This window comes from Sphaeramia orbicularis, chromosome 6 (genome assembly GCF_902148855.1).
Source record: "Sphaeramia orbicularis chromosome 6, fSphaOr1.1, whole genome shotgun sequence".
NCBI lineage: Eukaryota > Metazoa > Chordata > Actinopteri > Kurtiformes > Apogonidae > Sphaeramia > Sphaeramia orbicularis.
The window spans coordinates 831,063-855,210 of record NC_043962.1 but is presented as its reverse complement, the minus strand read 5'-3'; the positions used below and the strand labels follow the sequence as shown (position 1 = coordinate 855,210).

The 24,148-nt window shown below is 40.2% G+C and overlaps 1 protein-coding gene across 1 annotated transcript in view; it reads left to right on the top strand.

The window, feature by feature from the left end:
- Positions 1-14,490: 14,490 nt before the first annotated feature.
- necab2 (N-terminal EF-hand calcium binding protein 2) overlaps positions 14,491-24,148 on the top strand; it is an 80,430-nt gene continuing 70,772 nt past the window's right edge. The window contains exon 1 of the mRNA XM_030136610.1: positions 14,491-14,505. Within this exon, the coding sequence (XP_029992470.1) occupies positions 14,491-14,505 (15 nt within the window). The remainder of the gene's footprint in view (positions 14,506-24,148) is intronic.

The window sequence follows — 24,148 nt, the reverse complement described above, 5'->3', positions numbered from 1 at the left end:
CACTATTTTACACAGAATTTGGTAATAAATTAATTTAAGGAACAAAAACGTCTGAGGAGCCAAAAGAGCAAACTCTTTTTAGTGAACTGAACCAAAAGAATTGATTCTTTTTAGTGAACCAAACCAAAAGAACCAGTTCTTTTTAGTGAACCAAACCAAAAACAACAGTTCTTTTTAGTGAACCAACCCAAAAGATCCAGTTGTTTTTAATTAACCGAACCAAAAGATTCGGTTCTTTTTAGTAAACCGAACCAAAAGAGCCGACTCTTTTTGTGAACCAAACCAAAATATCCGGTTCTCTAAAATGAGTCGAACTTCCTGTCACTACAGAACCAGAACTTTTGACTTCGTTGTTCTTTATAATTGACTCAAATGTGGTGAAGTTGAACTCCTTTTATTCTGAAGTGTTTGACTCGTACACCAGTGAACTGAACTATTCAGAAACAGAACATTATTCTGAACTTGTTCCACCAGTTTTAGATGTTTTCCTCAGATTTGTTCTGCTTGTATTTACTTCTGTCAGATTCGACTTCTCTATGATGTTCTCTTCTACTCAGTCTAATTAGTCGTTAAATGTTCCTGCAGCTATTTTTAGTACCGCTAACGTTTCCAGTCTTTTCTTGCCCCCTGCTTTTCCTTTCTTCTCTTTTCTGTGTTCTCTTGTGAATAAAACGTGGGCGTTTCAGATATGCAAATCAATGCATTCTCTTTTTATTTGTGTGTTAAATGATGTCCCAGCTTTTAAACACAAATATGGACATTTCAGGAGTTTCAGTTGAATGCAACCGTTCCAGGTGACATGCATCATAAATACTTGAGGCTTAAAGGGGTGGAAAAGCTGAACAGCTTTTACAGTGTTATGTAATAAGTTGAGTGTTTATTCAGTTGCGAGGTTCGAATAGTTTTGGATTTTTCATTCTAGTTTAGTTTGATTTAGTTTGGACTTTTTTTCTCTAATTCAGTTCGTTTTAATGCGTTTTTAGAGCAGGTTTGATAGTTTTTATTCGTTTTTGTTTTTTTCTAAATGCTTAGTTGTAGTTCAGTTGTAGTTCAGTTGTAGTTTAGTTGTAGTTCAGTTGTAGTTCAGTTGTAGTTCAGTTGTAGTTTAGTTTTAGTTCAGTTGTAGTTCAGTTGTAGTTCAGTTGTAGTTCAGTTGTAGTTTAGTTGTAGTTCAGTTGTAGTTCAGTTGTAGTTCAGTTGTAGTTTAGTTTTAGTTCAGTTGTAGTTCAGTTGTAGTTCAGTTGTAGTTCAGTTGTAGTTCAGTTGTAGTTTAGTTTTAGTTCAGTTGTAGTTCAGTTGTAGTTCAGTTGTAGTTCAGTTGTAGTTCAGTTGTAGTTTAGTTTTAGTTCAGTTGTAGTTCAGTTGTAGTTCAGTTGTAGTTCAGTTGTAGTTTAGTTGTAGTTCAGTTGTAGTTCAGTTGTAGTTCAGTTGTAGTTTAGTTTTAGTTCAGTTGTAGTTCAGTTGTAGTTCAGTTGTAGTTCAGTTGTAGTTCAGTTGTAGTTCAGTTGTAGTTCAGTTGTAGTTCAGTGGTCTCTTTTCTCTTCTTCTCTGTGCTCCTATTCAAATCAATCCCAGACAGGACTCTGCTGCTTTAGTCTCCATGTTTCCAGGTAGAGTGGGGACCAGAAGACGACTGGAAACCACAAGTGAACACAAGTGACGGAGCAAAAAGTGTCGTATGGAGACAGCACAGAAAACTGAGAGAGACAAAGAAATCCATTTAACATCAATCTGACATTGACAAAGACCAAAACCAAGGGAATTTGAGCCAGAATTTTTATAAGTTTTAGTTAGTTTTGTAAACACACAATACAGTTTCAGTTAGTTATGGTTTTTCCTTTTAATTATAGTTTTTATTTATTTCCGTTAACGGAAATGTTTTTACAATTCTACTTTTCGTCATTTCGTTAGTTTTCATTAACGATAATAACCTTGATGCCAACAATGCATGAAAGGGTTAATATTAGGTGTGCAAACAATTTATCAACCATCAATTAATTGTTGATAAGAATTTGCTCGATTAGATTATTAATTGTTGGATAATTGCCCTTTTCCATGTCTTGTCCAAAGGCTCCACAGTCTCTTCTTAAATCTGCCTCCATCATGTCACTGATGCAAACTCCTAAATGTCCGTTTGTTCTAAACTGCTCCTCTTCAGATCCATTTATTTAATTTTATGTCTCTGTTGAATTTCTTTCGTTCTGCTCCATAAATGTCATTGTCTGTTCTGTATCCAATGGTTCAATAAACCAATCATTTAGGAACATGACATGAGTTTTTCATGAAGACCGTATCGAAAGAGAAATTCAGGTTCTCAGAAAAATCAGCACTTATCAATTAATCGTTAATTGATCAATAAAGTCAACCAACTGATGATTAAATGAATCAATGAATAAATGAATGAACGAATGGATTAATGGATAATTTACGTCCCTGGTTAATGTGTGAAATGTGAACGGTCACAGGTGTGCACAGCTGAGCAGCTTTAACCACCAGCTTTGACTCCATCAGATTGAACACCATCATGACACCAGCAGGATGGACCTCCTCATTGGAGCTCAGTCCTTCCTGTTCACTTATTGATGAACCTGTCAGTTCACTTCTTGATGAACCCGTCTGAGCTCCAGGATAAACAGGAGCTGAGCAGTATTTCTCTGACATGTCTCACTCAAGGATACGTGGACACTGTTGACCTGACGCAGACTCCTGTGGAAGGATACGGTAGAATAGACAGGAGGTGATCCGGCTGACAGAGACGTACAGGGACAATAAAGCACCAAGGGCTTCTGGGTAATAAAGATCCTTCTAACAGTATACTGTAAATGATCCTGTAACAAACAACAGTGTACGGTCCAACATACACAGGGAAAAAAAACCCATACAGGGGGTAGAGTGAACAGAACCACTGAGAGAACTGAAAATAAACACATCCAGCGGACCGGATCGACTACAGGTTTGCATGTATTAAAACGTGCAAACTCACTGCACATGCAAAAAAATGTACAAACTGATTGAGTCATTCATTCTTTCATAAATCTGTGATGCATCTTTTATCAGGCAGGAAAACCAGTTTCCCTTCATTTAAAGAAGGTTAATTAATTAATTAATTAATGAGGACAACAGAACATTAAAAATCTGCGTCATGGAACCTGTATCAGCATTCGTACTTGGTTCAGGTGATGTTGTGTTGTGTATGATCTGCAGAAAACCGTCTGTGTTCCTGTCAGTTTGGGCGGTGCTGGATCCTCTCCTTCTCTTCTTCTGTTTCTACTCCGGCGTCAAAAGTGTTGAAAGGACGACAAACGTCAGCTTTAAGGGAAACTCCAAATGCACGAGTCAGAATCTGCAGCGGTTTGTTCTCCACACACTGACAAAGGCTCAGCTGATGTGTGGCACAAAACTGGAATCCATTCATGTCGACTGAGTGTAAATGTGACGTATGACGCTGACAGGGGTTCGACTTCCTCCTCATTCACAGTCCAAACATCTGTCGCCTGTCAGAGCGCTGTATCACTCCGCCTGAGAAAATAGAACCCCTCTGAGCTACTGAGATACTGAACAGCAGAGTGGAGATGTGGATGGGCCTGCACCGCCTCTGCCAGCTGTTCTGAACCATTCACCCTTTATTGGGAAAGTGACTATTTTTGGTCATTTCCACAAACGTTAAATATGGGGTCAATCAAGGTTATTATCGTTAACGAAAACTAACGAAATGACCAAAACTAGAATTGAAAAAATATTTTGGTTAACTGAAATAAATAAAAACTACAATTAAAAGAAAAAACCATAACTAACTGAAACTGTATTGTGTGTTTACTAAACTAACTAAAACGGATAAAAATTCTGGATCAAATTCCCTTGGTTTTGGTCTTTGTCAATGTCAGATTGATGTTCAATGGATTTCTTTGTCTCTCTCAGTTTTCTGTGCTGTCTCCATACGACACTTTTTGCTCCGTCACTTGTGTTCACTTGTGGTTTCCAGTCGTCTTCTGGTCCCCACTCTACCTGGAAACATGGAGACTAAAGCAGCAGAGTCCTGTCTGGGATTGATTTGAATAGGAGCACAGAGAAGAAGAGAAAAGAGACCACTGAACTACAACTGAACTACAACTGAACTACAACTGAACTACAACTAAACTACAACTAAACTACAACTGAACTACAACTAAACTACAACTGAACTACAACTGAACTACAACTAAACTACAACTGAACTACAACTAAACTACAACTGAACTACAACTGAACTACAACTAAACTACAACTGAACTACAACTGAACTACAACTGAACTACAACTGAACTACAGCTGAACTACAACTGAACTACAACTGAACTACAACTGAACTACAACTGAACTACAACTGAACTACAACTGAACTACAGCTGAACTACAACTGAACTACAACTGAACTACAACTAAACTACAACTGAACTACAACTGAACTACAACTAAAACTAAACTAAAACTAAGCATTTAGAAAAAAATGAAAACTAATAAAAACTATCAAACCTGCTCTAAAAACGAGTTAAAATGAACTGAATTAGAGAAAAAAAGTCCAAACTAAATCAAACTAAACTAGAATGAAAAATCCAAAACTATTGGAACCTTGGTTGGCATCTGTCGTGTACTTGTTTTTATTTTTATTAACATATGACTATAAAAAGCTTTAGTGCATAATGTGTCTGACTGCAGCATAAATAGCTCTGTTTTTTTCCAGCTGTTCGGTCTGAATCCTGAGGGTCCAGTAGAATAGAGTCATCACTGTCACAGCCTGTCTGCTCTGACGGCAGCGTCTGAGTTCCAACAAACACACAAGAAAAAAAACCAACAAAACAACACATGTTTACACAAACCAAAGGAACTGAGACTGGACACCTGAAACCATGTCCAGGAAACTCCAACACACAAAACTCCACTGTGGGTGGAGGTCTGTACTCCAGCTGATGTCAGTCTGCTATCGTACAGTGGGTCTGAACTGTGGAAAAACTACACCACAGACGGACACAGTTTAAGACACAGCAGATCACTGTCTGATCTGGTCATCACTCACTGGATCAATGACGTCTGTGACAACAGCTGCACTGTGGGAGCTCAGAGACTCCAGTTCTACTGCACTGCACCGACAAACTACTGCTGAAGACACTGCACGACAAACTACTGCTGAAGAGACTGCACCGACAAACTACTGCTGAAGACACTGCACCGACAAACTACTGCTGAAGACACTGCACCAACAAACTACTGCTGAAGACACTGCACCAACAAACTACTGCTGAAGACACTGCACCGACAAACTACTGCTGAAGACACTGCACCGACAAACTACTGCTGAAGACACTGCACCGACAAACTACTGCTGAAGACACTGCACCGACAAACTACTGCTGAAGACACTGCATTAACAAACTACTGCTGAAGACACTGCACCGACAAACTACTGCTGAAGACACTGCATTAACAAACTACTGCTGAAGACACTGCACCGACAAACTACTGCTGAAGACACTGCATTAACAAACTACTGCTGAAGACACTGCACCGACAAACTACTGCTGAAGACACTGCATTAACAAACTACTGCTGAAGACACTGCACCAACAAACTACTGCTGAAGACACTGCACCGACAAACTACTGCTGAAGACACTGCACCGACAAACTACTGCTGAAGACACTGCATTAACAAACTACTGCTGAAGACACTGCACCAACAAACTACTGCTGAAGACACTGCATTAACAAACTACTGCTGAAGAGACTGCACCAACAAACTACTGCTGAAGACACTGCATTAACAAACTATTGCTTCAGCTTCAGCTTCAGCAGCAGTTTCTAACACATGCTGCCATGAAACACAAAAAATGAAGGATGACAACTGGAAATATTATTCTGAACTACAGTTAGTACAGATATTTTATATTTGAAAAGGGAAGCGGACTCATTCTGCTGATGTTTAAACGCATCTGTGTCATTTCGATTTTTAAACAGGATGCGAAGCATCTGATAAATATTTTCACAGTACAACCACCTTCTGGTATGATCTTATTCTTATTCCAACTTTACTGATTTGGAAAACATGTACGGAAGGTTCTGGCATACGTAGCAAAAAATACAATAGTTTCTGTTCCTTCACACATACAACATGTTAGTATGAACAAGCGAATATACACAAACCAGCAGAGATAAGCACACAAACAAACAAACAAACAAACAGTGGTGTCTTAGGCAAAAACAACCATAACAACAAAAACGATGGGGGGTGGAGTCATATCATAAATAAACAAAAAAATCTTATATAATACACACAAATGAGAGTAGAGGGCCCCCCCCAAAGACAGCATCCAGTTTTATTTAGTTTTCCTTCCATCGCAGTCACATCATTATCATCCAGTGCATATTAACTCTGCTAACCCACTATGGGCCTGATTTACTACGATCACAGGTAACAGGTGGAAATGTGCTTGCTCACGCTAAAACATGCGTGTGCTATTGGTTTGTGTGTCAGAGGTGATCAACTAAGATTACCTCCGCAAATGACAACAAGCGCAAAGTGTTGGAGACCGCCCTAATTAAATGAGGATTTTGCTTGCGCTACTGGTTGTTGTCATGGAGACAATGGACTGTATAAACTGCTCTGGGATACGCCAGCACTGATGAATATGAAGATGTTCTTTTGCAACACGAGGGGTGCACAGGTTGTTGTTGTTTATCAGTGGTGAAGTGTGTTATTACCTCCGCCAAGGAGGTTCTGTTTTTGTCAGCGTTGTCTATGTGTGTGTGTGTGTGTGTGTGTGTGTGCAAGGTAAGTCAAAAAGTTATGGACAGATTTGGATGAGGATTTGGGGGAGGGGCACTGATCTGCCTGAGTGGGGGTCTGTGCTCTCTGAGTGCTTCTAGTTGGTGAAATAAATCCCTTCTCTCTGTATGTCGCTCTGCATGGTGAATGTATGGTGAATGAAAACTTTTAAGTCCGAGGGCATGATAAAAAAAAACATTTTTGTTTGTGTGTGTGTGTGTGTGTGTGTGTGTGTGCGTGTGTGTGTGTGTGTGTGTGCGTGTGTGTGTGTGTGTGTGTGTGGTGTGTGTGTGCGTGCGTGTGTGTGTGCGTGTGTGTGTGTGTGTGTGTGTGTGTGTGCGTGCGTGTGTGTGTGCGTGTGTGTGTGTTGTGCAGTCCTTTGAACCCGTCCTGTTCGGCCTTCCTTACACATGCACAAGTGACAGACAGTCAGTCGTCTGTCAGTAGTGGGTCCTGGTCTAATGGTGATGTGCCACTGGTGGAACCGGGCATGGGGGGGGCAGGCCCATAAAGTGTGGGGGGGGGCAAATGTCTCAAATTCTTCTTCTTTTTTTCTCCCTTCACTCCATAAATGCTGCTGTGATCAGATCAGATTGGTTCTCTGCGTTACCTTTGGGTTGGGCCTAAGCCCCGCCTCCTCAGTCAGTTATGGTGCAGCTGTTCCAGTTCAACCTGCCTTTCAGACGCACTAATATAGACGCAAAATCTGCCACCACAACCAGTTTCAGGTTTGGTCAATCACATTGCATGTGCTAAATAAATATTTGCATTTACTCCTCCCAGTAATTTTGCTCGTTCTGGCAGAAACGCCCATATTTCATGTTCATCAGGGTAAACGCTGAATGGGTTACATGAGCTGTTTTGACCATTTGAGAGGCACAAACCTGGGTGTGCCCTGTTCGCAGATCAGCTTCGACGTGTTTTTGCGTGCACAGTCAAGATTGCACGTTTTCACACATGCAAACCTGTCGTGAATCAGGCCCTGTGCGTTGATCTGCTCTGTACTCTGTCACTTCCGGTCCACCAGGCCCTTCAACACTTTGGTCCTTAGTCTGGGACCAGTAGAAGTCAGGAATGGGGTCCACATTCGACAGAAGCACATGAATGTTTGGACACCAGCCTGAGCCCGCAGACAGACACAGAAACACAGTCAGAGCCTTTCACTGATCTGTGCTTCAGCAGCTTCCATCGATCTGTGTGTGTTCGCTGCTCAGTAAACAACACACACAGATGTACGAACAGCGTTTACAGTCCAGCGTTTATATTCCAGCTGTAAAACAGCATCACCAGCACATTTCAGGTGTAAATGCTGACGAGCCTCATGTGAACTCACAGGTGGGACTTGAACTCTTTTCGCTCTGAGCCTTCACCTCTGCAGCTTTAATCCGTCCCATTGTCCTGCTGTTCCCTTTCATCTGAGTTTATCTGCACCGCCTCATTGGCTGGAAGTTTCCATCAGACTTTTGCAGGTGGATGATTGAGAGGGTTTTTTTTTTAGGATTCAGAATAAAACGTGCAGAGTGGAGAGAAAGAAAGAAAGAGTGGGTGTAATTATTTTGGATGAAAAAAGTGCTGAGTCTGAGTCACAGTCAGACTGATTTCCTCACACGAAAAAAAGACGGAAAAGACGCTAAACAAACGAGGACACGACAGATAGGCTGCAAACATGAGCGCAAGTGTGTGTGTGTGTGTGTGTGTGTGTGTGTGTGTGTGTCACCTGCAGCAGTGTTAATGGTCCTCACTGCCTCCCTGGCGCTGACTCTGTTGTTCGGAGGGTAGTCAGGGACGGTGTTGTCGTAGCGCTTTTCGGTCACCCGTGGACTGACCTTAGCAGGTAAATGACTGAAAAAACACAGAAAAATGGAATTCGATCAAATAAAAGAAGACACAGGACTGAGAGGAAATGTACAGAGATCAGCCAAAAACACTGACAGGCACACTGGGTTTAACCCTTTATCAAGCAAGAGACTATTTTTGTTCATTTCCACATACATTAAAGGACACTGAGCCTGTTTACATGACCATATAAAAACTGATATCTGGGCGTAATCCCATAATTGCCGTAATCAATGCAACACGTTTCCATTCACTTCAGAAATGCGATAGTAGAAAAACCCTGGTTTACATGTTTCAGTTTGTCCTGTAATTCTGTCAGGGGTGAATTTACATGTTCTGGAGTTTTCATTTTTTCCCCTGAATGGAGCATTTTTGGACTAAAATACACACTATCCAATAATACTCTGGTTTTTCAAGGGATTTTTTTGGACCCATCCAGTGAATTTGGAAGATCCGTCTCATTTCAGGGTTAAAGGGGCTGTCCAGTCTTTACTATCATCATGTGGGATTGAACTCTTACAACTCTTCTTCTTCTCTTGTTGTAACATCCATCAACATCTGTTTTTGTTTTTACCTCCGACAAAGACGTTCTGTTTTCATGGGGGTTTGTCTGTCTGTGTGCTACATAACTGAAAAAGTTCTGGACAGATTTGGATGAAATTTTCAGGAAATGTTGATACTGGCACAAGGAACACATGATTACATTTTGGTGGTGATGGGGGGGTGGGGGTGGGGGGGCAGTGATCTGCCTTGGTGGAGGTCTGCGCTCTCAGAGTGCTTTTCTAGTTTGGTCATGTGACTCTAGTTGAAAGAAAGAAAAAAGAGGGAAAGAGAGAAGGAAAGAGATAGAGAGAAAGAGAGACGGAGAACAGAGAGAGAAAGAGAGGGAAAAGAGAGAAAGAAAGAGAGAGGGGGAAGAAAGAGAGAGAGAAAGAAAGAGAGAGGGGGAAGAAAGAGAGAGAGAAAGAAAGAGAGAGAGAGAAAGAGAGAGAAAGAGAGAGAGAGAGAGAGAAAGAGAGCAAAAGAGAGAGAGGGAAAAGAGAGAGAGAAAGAAAGAGAGAGAGAAAGAGAGAGAGAGGGAGAACCCTCTGTCCTATCTCTCTCTCTCTCTCTCTCTCTCTCTCTCTCTCTCTCTCTCTCTCTGAAAAACAAACTCAAACTTGATCTGGAATTTGCTTAAACTCTGTCCAGACGCTTCCATCTTTAAAACACATTTGTGTGTTTGATGTTCACATGTTAATATTTAAATGTTTCTGTCACAGAAAATCCACTGTGTCTGTTATCTGAGTTGTTTTTTTTTTAAATACAACTTGGTTCAATTCTTTCAGTGTGTCAATACTTTTGGAACATTTTCAGCGCAATTTCAACAAAACCCTGATAATAATAATGATATGAAATGTTCCTATGGTTCCATCCCTACACACACATGGACACTGCGGTGCCTCCCCCTCACCCCTCACCCCTCACCCCTCACCCCTCACCCCTCACCCCTCACCCCTCACCCCTCAAGCCTCACCCTGATTGGCTGTGCTGCTCGTCAATGGCGTCCACGGCGCTCTCTACGGAGTTGAGCAGAGACTGGATCTGATTGGCCGATTCCTTCAGCAGGAAGCGGGTCACGAACTGCTCCACATTGGTTCCTCTCTCATAGACCTGAGGAGACAACAACAACAAAACCCTCAGTGTAAAAGTGGATAAAGTTGACATTCATCTGACGGACAAAAACTTCACAAACAAAAACATCCACAAAAAGTGGAACTGTGTCAGCGCAGCGGCAGGAAGTGGATTTGAAACCGAAGTAAAGAAGCGTCTCCTCTCTCCCGTCTTTCACACATCACAGAGCAGCAGCCTTTCCTGTTTCCCCTGCCTTCACTCATTTCCCAGCATGCACCTGTCTGAACTCAGCCCGTACATCCACTGTGACGGTTGAAGGTCTTCTGAAGGTGGACGCCCAACACCGACTGCACGTGAAAACACACCAGCACACTTCAGTCCTTCAGCTTCAGACCGTTCTCACTCTACTCTGCTGCATTTCCCTGTGATCCACCAGACACGGAAACCCCAAAAACCTTTTAGTCTGCACTTAAAGCCCGTTCCCTGGGGGGGTGGGGGTGTAGAAGTGCTGTGTTGTGCTTTGGCTGTATTTGGTTTCAGTTGGTATTCAGCAGGAAAGGCCAGACTGAAATATAATCAACCCCATCACAACAGACGTGTGTGCAAATCCAGCCACATGTCAGTTTTCAGCATCAGTCACAGGTGACGCCTGGTCTGTAAACACTGTTCAGGTCAGAGTTTGAACCAGGAACAGGATCACACTACATTTAATGAACCCTTTAGTGGTCTGAGCCTATTATGGGTGTTTTTCAGTATTTAGGATTTGGCCTTTATATACTATATAAACAAATGTTTACTATACCCATGTTTGGGATCTGTTTTTTTTTTTCAGCACAAATTCATCTATCTGATCTGATCTCTTATTTTTTTCACTTTAACTGGCTACAGGGTTCTAAACTCCTGTTCTTTCAGGTTCCACATTCAGTCTGATCTGATCTGCAGTGGACCCAACCAGTAAAAGAAGAACAGAAGAACCGAGAAATAATGACAACTGACAATGTTTGTTTTGTTTTAGTGCAAAAAAATCACATTAAATTCTGAAAATCTTTCCATTTCCAAACTCTCCTGTACCAATAAAATGTGACTAACCTGAACAAATGTGTCCAACCTGAAATGTCTGTATTAAATTCAGTCCAGTTTGAACTCTTTTCTTCTGTTCCTCAGTGTTTAGTGTCTTTGGAGATCTGATCCAGAATGCACATGGACTAATGAGAAGTGGAGGAAGAAGACTGAGAAAATTACACTGATTTATCTGAAGAAATGTCCATTTTTTCAGGTTATTCACATCTTTTTTGTTTGGATAGTTTATAAAAGTAAGTATTTTCACCATTTAATGGATTTTTTTGCACTAAAACACAGACATTAATTGTCAGTTGTCATTATTTCTAGGTTCTTCTGTTCTTCTTTTCCTGGTTGGGTCCACTGCAGATCAGATCAGACTGAATGTGGAACCTGAAAGAACAGGAGTTTAGAACCCTGCTCTAGACGGTGTTGACTTTAACAACATGAGTGAGAAATGAAAAGAGATACGGCATGGAGTCCCTAAGCCACACTGCTGACGACGTCAACAACTGTCGGAGGAGCTGAAGTTTTCCCATTAAACCGCAGCTCCTGCTCTGACTCTGCCCACCTTATCGCCACCGTTTTAATTATTTAAGCAAATGACTTAAATAGGTACTGTTTGCAGAAGGTACTAAACCAGGGGCTGTCAAACTCATTTCAGTTCAGTTCCACATTCAGCCCAGTTTGATCTGCAGTGGGCTGAGCCAGTAAAATAAGAACAGTGAAAAAAGTCAAATTATATAATGATCAGGTTTACATCTACAACGTTTCCTTAAAAATCTGAACAACATGAACAACTTGAAATGTCTTAAGAAGAACAAGAGCAATTTTAACAATATTCTGTCTCAGTTTATCAGTTTATCATTTACACGTGCGTTACAATCACACTAATCGTACAATTGGATTTACTTTTATTAAGACATTTCAGTTTGTTCATATTTGTTCAGGTTATTCACATTTTTTGTAAAAGTATAGTTTGTTAATATAAACATTTTCATGTAATTTTACTTTTTTACACAAAAAAAACAAAGAGAATATTTGAGGTTGTCATTATTTACAGGTTATTCTGATCAAATTTTACTGGTTCTGATGCACTTGAAATCTAATTGGAATGTTTGTGTCTGTATGTGGAACCTGAATTAAAAGGGTTTTTAACACCAGTGATTGTTCATATCTGAAGTGTAATTTTTGCATTTCACAAATTCATCCTTATGGGCTGGATTGGACCCTTTGGCGGGCCGGATTTGGACCCCAGGACGCATGTTTGACCCCTGTGATTTAAGGCTACATCATTAAAAAAAAAAAAAAAAAAAAAAGATGTAAATAACCTGAAAAGACTGAAATTTCTTCAGTAAAATCAGTGTAATTTTCTCTGTCTTCTTCCTCCACTTCTCATTAGTCCATGTGCATTCTGGATCAGATCTCCAAAGACACTAAACACTGAGGAACAGGAAGAAAAGAGTTCAAACTGGACTGAATTTAATACAGACATTTCAGGTTGGACACATTTGTTCAGGTTAGTCACATTTTATTGTAAAAGTATAGTTTGGTAATGTAAACATTTTCATGTAATTTTACTTTTTGACACCAAAAAAAAGAAAGAGAACATGTGGGGTTGTCATTTTTTAGGCTATAGGTTATTCTGATCATATTTGACTGGTTCTGATCCACTGGAAATCTAATTGGACTGTATGTGTGTGTATGTGGAACCTTAATTACAAGGATTTGGACACCAGTGACAAAAGCAAAGAGTAACTGACTGTCGGGCAATATTCAAGAAATGTTTTGTGAAAGAGAGCGAGTCTATGAATTACAGGGAAAATGTAATGTAAACATTCATAAAGTACGCACTATGTTAAAAAGTTTCTGTGTGACCATTTGTGGAGGAAAAGTGTGGAACAAGTTGTGTGGAGATAAAACAAATATCAAACATAATTCAGTTTAAAAAAACATAAAGAATTGATTCTTGTGAGGTCCAGTATTTAATAATGACACTGAGGCCTGTTTGTTTATGGAGGATGTTGACCTGATAAATCTGCTGGAATTATTGACTTAAACTGTTGAACAGTTGAGTCTGTTTGTGTGACTGCACTGACATGAACAGACTGGTGTGTGGAATTCAGTTACTGCAGTATGGGTTAGCTGTGGTTCGATGCTAAAATTAGGAAAATAGTAGAGTTTGATTCTTGTATTCAGTTAGTGATAAAGGTGTAAAAGCACTGAGGGGTTGGATTAAATCTGTTTATTCTTCGTCTTCCTGCTCCTTTTGCAAATTTCAGACTTGTATGTGCTGAAGATAGATTCTGTTCATTTAAATGTTCTTTTGTTTTTGTCTTAATTTGCTTTGTTTTGTTTTATTTTGTTTCTTTGCATGTTCTAAATAAATAAATGAATGAATATCTTCAGGGTAATTTTTGCATTTCACTAATTCATCCTGCGGGCCAGACTGGACTGTTTGGCGGTCCGGTTTTGGCCCCCGGGCCGCATGTTTAACACCTGTGTACTAAACCAAACAGGCCACTTGACTGCGTCGATGCACTGACATGTTTGAGTCCAGGGACCCGCTATCGCACATGACAACCTCACGATCAATTGAGTATGCGATCGACCCGGGCGGCCATAATTGACTGCACATGTTCTCTGGAGAGCGGAGTCGGTGGGTCATATCAGCTTTTCCTGTCAGGAGTCACAGCGCAGTGATTCACAGACACAATTAAAGCTCCGGTGCACTCAGCCTTTCTCTGCCGCATGAGCGCTAATCAAAAACCAACGCTCCCGTGAGGGGCGGCGCTCAACGCACACCGCATTGACTTTCATTATGGAAGTCGATGACAGCGATTAGAGAATTTAGGCTCCTGGCCCCAATTTGATTTGCCATTTTTCCCCCAAGAGACACTTCCACACAAACACCATCCAATTCCACACATGAAGAAACAGAAAAAGAACTTCCACAGTTTTCTCAAAGATTATGGCTCAGTCACATTTCACCCTGTGGCCCCTCCCCCTTAGTCCTACCCCTCTATTTTGTGGGTTCATGTGAAGGGGTAGGAGTGTCCTGATTCTCAAAGAGTCAAAGGGGAGGGGCTAAAGGGGGGGGGGGGGGGGGGCTGTTTAACCCCCCAAATGGAGATTTTTCAGGACCACAATACAAACGAAATCTCCCATAATTCAGTTGGAATCATGGGTCAGATGGAGGTAAACACAACAAAACAGAGCAGCAGTGACCAAAGAAACACACAAATGTATGGATTTACTTCTTCTTAATCATGTGATCGTCCGTTTAACGCCGTTTCAATGTGTTAGACATCACATTTCTGTGGTTTGCGGTTGATAGACGTAAACAGATGTCCAAAGCCCACGGAACAGAGACGGTTCCAGCTAGGGCTGCGTATGAGCGAGAATCTGGAGGTATGATACAAACCACAACACTAGGATCATGACAGGATATATCACAATATATCATGATACTGTTAAAAAGGCAATTTTTTGTTTTGTTTCTTTTTTTTTTTTAATGATTTTTTCCTTGAAGAATTGAATTCCAGCAGAAATCTGCACAAATATTAAACACATTTGTATTTGATCCCAACAGGATCTAATGTTCTATCACCAAATGTTCCAACTGTGTTCAAAGTGAAATTCTGTTTTCCAGACATTCCAGTTTCAGATCCTGTTCAAATGTTCAGATTCTATTTGTTCACAACTAACATCAGAACAGGATTTGCGTTCAATCCAACAAAGGAACCAACATTATTGAATAAAGAGTGTGAAATAAGAAGAAATAAAATAGAAACAAAAAAGAAAAACAAAAATGAACCTCCACCATATCTGCATTTGAATAAATACCTAAAAATATCCATACAGTACTGTTTAATATCAATACAGTATTGTGAAATGAAATATCGTGACATACTGCAGAAGTGATATTTTCTTCCAGCCCTAGTTGCAGCTGCTGAGCACATGGAGATGAACAAAGTTCAAACATCTGTTTATAGTGACATCGATGACTGATGATGACGGAACAGGTCTGGAAGGGCTGGACCATTTCAGAGGAGAATGTTTCAACCCCTAGTGCAAAGGGGGAGGGGCCAAGGGGGAGGGGTGAAAAGGAGAATTGGGATTGGGCCTAAGAGTCCATTCTGTAAAACAGAAACCACACAGACTTTTACAGACTTCTACAGTCGGGATGGAACCAGATGAAAATGTCATATCACGGTTATCGTGACCAAAATGATCACAGTTATCATTATTGTCACGATATTGTTAAAATTGTGCTCAAAATGTTCAAAAAATACTAATACACACACTGAAAGAATTGAACCAAGTTGTATTTAAAAAAAACAACCACACAAAAACCAAATACAATAACAGTCCCACTGTCCCTTCTGTGTCAGAAACATTCCCATATTAACCCTTAGTGGTCTGAGCCTATTCTGTCTGTTTTTCAGTCCTTTTGATTTGGCCTTTATATACTATAGAAACACATGTTTACTATACCCATGTTTGGGATCTGTTTTTTCAGCACAACTTCATCTATATCATCTGTCTGTTATTTTTTTTTGCTTTAACCTACTATAAAAACCAAAAAGATATCAAATCCAATTTGAAAAATGTATATAATTTATTGCATAAATAACACACAGATGCTTAACAAACCTTTTCACAGACTTAAAAAGTGAATATTGGTTCCAAATATTAGGTATAGAAAATTAAAATTGTAATAAATTAAAACTATACTCAAATATTTGACATTAAAGCAGATCTTTACATAGGGTTTTTTTCCCCTAAAAGTGCGATAATCAAACACAGTTATCATGAGAATTAGAATTTAAATGGTAATACTAACCGTCTGTAATTTTACCACGATTTATGGTTAAACTGGTAATCATTACATCCCTATTCTACAGACTTCTATTTGGCCTAATGCATGTGTCACCTACAGGAGACATCAGTCCAGTCTTATCCAGGGTAAAACCTTCATTTGAAACAATGAAACACTCACATAAGTGGAGCAGTTCCCTTCAGTCCAATACAAAGATTCATAAAAGCAGATTATACGACCACCAGACTGCAGTAAAATAAATATTAGAGGAATGATGAACGATGACGACAGACCACAACACACTGGAAATAGTTTTAAAACTGGGCATAAAATGGCAACGTGAATTTTATGGTAAAAATAAAACTATTATTACAGCGCATTAAAATCTGTACAATAGAGTGTCTGTAGTGTGGCTGTGTTCATAAATACTTAAAGGTTCAACTGATTTATTATCTCATAGGGAAATTCAGTGTCTGCATTTTATCCATCCTAATACACAGGCTGGACCTAGCATTAGCATTAGCATTTTTTTTTTTTTTTCATTTCATATATTTGGTTCATGGTTGTGCTTTTCATCAGTAGACATTCAATAATCATCAGGTGAACAAACATGTACACAGCCATGATCGAAAAGGAGCAGGATGAAGAAAACCTGATATTTCCCGCCCCCTTCTAAATAATAACAGCCTTAATGGTTAACACTACACAACTAGATATAAAGTCAGACAAACCAAACTAAATACATCAAAAGCTAAATCAAAATGAAAACAAAACCAAGTGTAAAACTACATGTCCAGGAAGTCAAAACAAACAGAACCCAGGCAAATATGTACCTGACGAAACGACGCAAAACCATTACCATACCGGACCAAAAGAAGTAAATAAATATGTCACAAGCTTTGCATTAGCACGTAGCACATCAGGAGCTCAGAGACCTCCTCTGGATCTTCTCCAGAACTGTGGTCAGGAGAATTACTTATATTTACCTGTTTTTAAAACGTAGAATAATTTAGCTCATCCTGCAGTCCGGTTGATTTTGTTCTGTGTCAGTTTTTGATGATGTAGTCGCCTTAAAGGTACTAGGGGTAAATGTTAAGGCTCTTACGGACTGAGACCTCACAGTAAAGTTCTATGATCTGTTTCTCATCTTTGGTGGTTTGTGCTTGTCGTTGTTTACCACGTGGGTATGTGTCACTTCCATTACCATTGTTAGTATATGATTATTGATGAAATATATTGTATTAAAAGTTCTGCAGACTATCATTTAGATAGTTACTAAATGTAATCTACATCAGTTTTAATCTGTTTTCTGTTATTTACATTATTAAGACTCTAAACAGATGTTATTATATCATTAAGGAAGTATACGTCATGTGTTCTGTTGTATAAATGTCAGATGGGGGTGGGGTTTCATACGTTTTCTTCTTCCCACCCCTTTTTGAGCAGAACATATTGAATTTATTTCGTTATTACTAGTGTTCATGGAAATTACTATTTTGTCTTGATCACCTTTGTTCATTAATGAATTTGCTCTGATATTAGTTCCATGTGCGCAAAAAATGTTTAGTTTGTTCTTCTGCTCAAAACAAACGAATGAATGAATGAACAAATGTAGGTTGTAGCAGCGCTGTGTATTTGTAATAATACCTTCCTGACGCTGGCATTTTACACCAGGTCATGTTTGGTCTGGATACCAGGACAACAGCTGTCCTCTATACTCTGTACCTCTATACTGTCTGACGTAGGAACAGCATTTATTTACTTATTGATTTATTTACTTATGCCACAATGAACACTATTGCTGTCGTCATCTTTCTGGAATAGCCTAAAATTGAGCGGCATAAACCTGGCTTTGGTTACAGATTGTAATATCAGGACTGGTGTAAATATACACGTCCCTTTTAATTGCCGTGTTATCAGTACACATTATAAGCTTCTACATGCGTGTTCAGGCTGCGTCAGATACCACACACTGAGGGTTAGGGTTAGGGCTGACAGCGATGTAAACCAGAGATCTTGGCATAAATTGACACGTGATCAAATGGCATCGAATAACACGCAAAAGGTGGAAAACGCGTACGTATAGCACGCCAAATGCCATAAGAACTGCCGTGTCATACAATGCGATTTCATGAGATCAGTTTGTCAAGGACATGACGACTCACGAAAGTAATTTCCTTTGTTGATGTAATGCGGGTTGAATCAGTTAAAGAACTTGTTTCAGATGAATCATTAATCACTGCGTTAATTATCCAGTGGAAGGATGGAAGTAAAGGTGCTGACTTATATTAGTGGATGTTGTACTGAAATGAACAGCTGAAGGGAATTTCATCTACAGAACAGACAACAGTTGTTTCTGTGCAACTAAACGGCAGGTTTTCCCCTTTTCCCACAGGTTTCCTGTGTTTTGAGGAATGCTGCCGGTTAGTTCCGTGGACCATCTACTGAAGGTTTTGAAAAGTGGAGCTGGGTTCATCCCCATCATCAGTCTCCACCACCTCCAGCCCTTCACTGTAGACAGAACACACACCAGACTGGATGATGCTGGTCCATTTCTGCTTCGATCAAATCTCTGACCTCAGGGGTTTCATTTACAACAGTCTGCTGTTTCCTGTGCATCAGTGGGTAGTGGGCAGATTCACTATTCAATATTCACCGAACGATATGCATGGGACAAAAACTCACACTCCCAGACTGAAAACTGATTGGATTTTGTCCTAATGTTAAAACCAGATGAAGACTGATGGCCAAGGCTGAGTTTTGGACTCCATTCACCGTTCAATCCAAGTAATGGAAGCAAATCCATCCAAACTCTCAATAATTTTATTCCACCAGCAAAATTACTTGAAAATCCATTTGGCGTTGAGCTAGCAGGTTTTCCATCGATGACATCATCTGTCCATTTATGTTATCAAAGCCAAGTGGCCTCTGTGTGTGTGTGTGTGTGTGTGTGTGTGTGTGTGTGTGTGTGTGTGTGTGTCCAGAGATTCACACTAAATCCGTACACAGCTGACTGCTGCAGTTTATCATACTTATGTATTTTTGGTCAATGAACAGACCAAGGTTCTAATAGTTTTGGATTTTTCATTCTAGTTTAGTTTTAGTTAGTTTTGTCTTTCTTTTCTCTAATTCAGTTCATTTTAATTCGATTTGAGAGCAGGTTTGATAGTTTTTATTAGTTTAATTTTTTTCTAAATGCTTAGTTTTAGTTTAGTTGTAGTTCAGTTGTAGTTTAGCTGTAGTTCAGTTGTAGTTTAGTTGTAGTTCAGTTGTAGTTCACTTGTAGTTTAGTTGTAGTTCAGTTGTAGTTTAGTTTTAGTTCAGTTGTAGTTCAGTTGTAGTTTAGTTGTAGTTCAGTTGTAGTTTAGTTTTAGTTCAGTTGTAGTTCAGTTGTAGTTTAGTTGTAGTTCAGTTGTAGTTCAGTTGTAGTTTAGTTTTAGTTCAGTTGTAGTTCAGTTGTAGTTTAGTTGTAGTTCAGTTGTAGTTCAGTTGTAGTTTAGTTTTAGTTCAGTTGTAGTTCAGTTGTAGTTTAGTTGTAGTTCAGCTGTAGTTCAGCTGTAGTTCAGTTGTAGTTCAGTTGTAGTTTAGTTGTAGTTCAGTTGTAGTTCAGTTGTAGTTCAGTTTTAGTTCAGTTGTAGTTCAGTTGTAGTTTAGTTGTAGTTCAGTTTTAGTTTAGTTGTAGTTCAGTTGTAGTTCAGCTGTAGTTCAGCTGTAGTTCAGTTGTAGTTCAGTTGTAGTTTAGTTGTAGTTCAGTTTTAGTTTAGTTGTAGTTCAGTTGTAGTTCAGTTGTAGTTCAGTTGTAGTTTAGTTGTAGTTCAGTTTTAGTTTAGTTGTAGTTCAGTTGTAGTTCAGTTGTAGTTTAGTTGTAGTTCAGTTGTAGTTTAGTTGTAGTTCAGTTGTAGTTCAGTTGTAGTTCAGTTGTAGTTTAGTCGTAGTTCAGTTGTAGTTCAGTTGTAGTTCAGTTGTAGTTTAGTTGTAGTTCAGTTGTAGTTCAGTTGTAGTTCAGTGGTCTCTTTTCTCTTCTTCTCTGTGCTCCTATTCAAATCAATCCCAGACAGGACTCTGCTGCTTTAGTCTCCATGTTTCCAGGTAGAGTGGGGACCAGAAGACGACTGGAAACCACAAGTGAACACAAGTGACGGAGCAAAAAGTGTCGTATGGAGACAGCACAGAAAACTGAGAGAGACAAAGAAATCCATTTAACATCAATCTGACATTGACAAAGACCAAAACCAAGGGAATTTGATCCAGAATTTTTATCCATTTTAGTTAGTTTTATAAGCACATAATACAGTTTCAGTTAGTTATGGTTTTCTTTTAATTATAATTTTTATTTATTTCAGTTAACGAAAATGTTTTTACCTCCACCAGAAGGTATTGCGATCACTTTGTTTTGTATGTTTGAGTGTTTGTTTGTTAGCAAGATAACTCAAAAGTTATGGATGGATTTTCATGAAATTTTCAGGAAATGCTGATACTGGCACAAGGAAGAAAGGATTACATTTTGGTGGTGATGATCGGGGGGGGGGGGCGGGATCTGTCTTGGCGGAGGTCTGCGCTCTCCGAGTTGAGTTTATTCGTGTTATTCAAGCAAAAATCTAAGTTATTTGTAACTATCGGCATTGTACCTGTGGTGCCATTATATGATATTATATGATAACGCCGTCCTGTGGTGCAGCAGTGGCACTGCACCCGTATGCCCTCCTGTGCTGCAACATTGGGACACGTGTCGGACAAAGACGCACCGGACACAGAACGTCCATTATAGTCGGATTTGAACAAAAAATTATTCGAGGAAAAGCAAAAAGTATTGTTACAATATGCATGTTTTTTCAATAAAACTTAGAATTGCACCACTGTCACAATGCTGAAGGGGTTGACGGGGGACTGGAGGTTTTTGTCCTCCAAAGGGGGACTGGAGGTTTTTGTCCTCCAAAGGGGGACTGGAGGTTTTGTCCTCCAAAGGGGGACTGGAGGTTTTTTGTCCTCCAATGGGGGGCTACCAGAAAAAGCCTGAGAGGCAGTGCTATAGATAAACCCAGGACAGCTCCACATGGGTCAGGTTGTCATGTCAAACCCAACTGTGCCGCCTTCCCACAGTGACCGGTCCAAGACTGACGGACTACAGCTGAAATCCGCTCAGCAGGAACCACCACAGAGTTCTGAATAATAAGGAAACCCGCAGGCCTCAGCAGGACGTCCAGAACAGGAGATGGGATTATGGCGGTTTGTCAAAGTCAAAGAACCTGCTTTAGCTGTCGGCTCCTGCTAAAGTGAGTCCAGGCCAGATCTGCAGATCAATGCATCCACCAATGAACGACAGGCTAATGAGTCTGCAGGAACCACTGAAAAAGGAACAAATATTAGACAATAGGCTCTTTGCCATTGTCCACCTGAGCTAAACTTTCCCTTACAGACCCAAACGTCCACCTTTAACCCTTACATTCTTCATAAATGTTGGTATTGTGGATCTAAAACAATCCCAGCTGACACAAAAACACTAAATGTGTCAGTGGACGGATGTGACATGGTTGTTGTGGATCCCATCATACTGATGCTCTGCAGCCATGTCAGCGTTTACACTAATGATCCTGGTGCAAAAACTAGGAGCACTATTATTTATTGGATAGTTTAGCATCAGACTAAAGAGGAAAGAACAATCTAGAATTGTTCTTTGTGTCTAAAAATGCTTCTTATTGTAAAAGTGTTGATGTAAACAGTGCTGTGTGCCATTCTTCATGTATGTATTGGTGGAACAGAAGCAGGATGGATCAGCACCATACTCCAGATTGAACCTGTACAAATAAAACATGTGATATGGAGGAGAGAATCTGGGAAGAAAAACTGAGGAATCTAAAAGAAGAGAAGATTTGTTTTTCAGCTCAGTTCAGTTCAAATAGAACTTGTCCATTTGTGACATGAAAATATAGCATTAATTGTGCTGAAATGGTTCATTTTGGAGCTGAAAACATAGTTCATATGAGCATCAACATGTTGAACAGAACTGAAATCCTGTCCATTTGAACAACTGTCATTTACCAACACAAAGTTCCTTTGGATTCACTGAGACTGATTTAATATGAACAAAGACAGAAATAAGACCTCTAAGCACATTTGAGCTGTTGGTGTATTCAGCGGTCACATACTCCTCACACAACGTTTTCAGTGGACCTTCAAACATTAGTGAACATGACCAAAAAGGTTGGTGACCAACTCACTGCAAAATGCTCTGGCGGGGAAAGAGTTAAGAGATTGTGATTCTGCTCGGCAGTCAGGTCGGCGTGTCTTCGCCTTAAGACCACCTTGCATTTACCGTGGTTCCTTCAGCCCCTCCCCCCCACTTTCCTCCCCTCTCTGATCCCATCTGGGTTCATACCTATCTGCTGAACGTGGCCCAGCGGCTCAGATACCGACACTGGGACAGAAAGGCTGTGATCTAGAATGCACACAGACCCCCCCCCAGCAGATCCAAACCTCCAACACCAGCGGACGCTCATTAATCACACAGTGGATGGTTGTGAACATGTGTGTGTGTGTGTGTGTGTGTGTGTCCAGGGTGTGTGAGTGTGAGTTAACAGAGGAGGATGTTCCACGCAGCAGTGGTGAGGTTCTGCTGTTCTGTGATCTGCACTGGAACAGGAAACACCCAGGATTTGAACTTCAGAAACTGGTCACTCCAAGAAGGTCATGTGACACCTTAGTAACATTACCCCATTGTTCTAAGTGTAAGGCAACGTGATTATGGCCATAGCAACATGATTGTGAGGCTGTTGTATCTAAAATGACTAAAATCTGCCAAAATATTGGTCTGATCAACTCACAGTTTCCACTAGTCTGTTGACTGAGCAAAAATACATAAATATGATCAACTGTAACAGTCAGCTGTGTATGGAGTTAGTGTGATGCCCGACACACACACACACACATATATATAATATATGTGTGTGTGTGTGTGTTCATATCAGTTCTCATATTTCTGCCTGTTCTCTTAAAGTTAAGTACAAACCTCTCCATTAGCGTCCACCTACACATCTGCACTTATGCTGCACACACACACACACACACACACACACACACACACACACACACACACACACACACACACACACACACACACACTCTGTCTTGTGTGATCAGATGGAGGTGGTTGGTTCCAGGGCCTTCAGAAGGTGCTAATCACTGATTACAGAGGTTGGATTTGTTAGAGGACACGATTCTGTTTCAGATGGAGACAGAGCTGACACAGGTCCAGTATATGTGTGTGTGTGTGTGTGGGGGGGGGGGGGGGGGGGGCACCGTCACCTGATCACACTGATAGTAGGAGGGGGAGGGGGATGGTACTGATATTCCACTGAGCGTACAACAGCCACACACTGAGACGGCAATAAAAACTGAAAAACTGACACTGTGAGAAAAAAAAACAGAAACAAAAACAGAAAACTGGAACATAATGGACCACAACGGACAGAGATCTTTGTGCTTTTGGACAGAAATATTCCAGACATGTACAGACTGTCTGGAAAATCCAACCAAAGGACTTTCACTCACTCCACTGCACACACACACACACACACGCACACACACACACACACACACACACACACACACACACACAATATAAGAAATCTACAGAATGTGTGTGTGTTTTTAAAGCAGTGCACATCCAACACACTGAACAGAACAAATGATCCTGCTGAACAGCTGAGCCTTTCACATCCCACTGCCGTCTGTGATACTGGAAAACTACACACTTAAAGGTGTTCTCACTCCAAGGTTAAGGATTACTGTTGTACTTTTTTACATAACATACTGTGGCATGTTTGCTGCAGTGCATTATGGGTAATGGGTACTATGCTGTAAATGTGTTATTTTTATGCTCAAAAATTCAGCGGGGTTATTGTGTTAGCACTAGTTTTGACTTAATATGTGTATGGCAATGTTTATTGGACTTTTTGTTTATTTTTTTCTGTATTTTTGTAATTTGTAAAGTTGCACCCTGAGTGAGAGCCATTGGCAGAG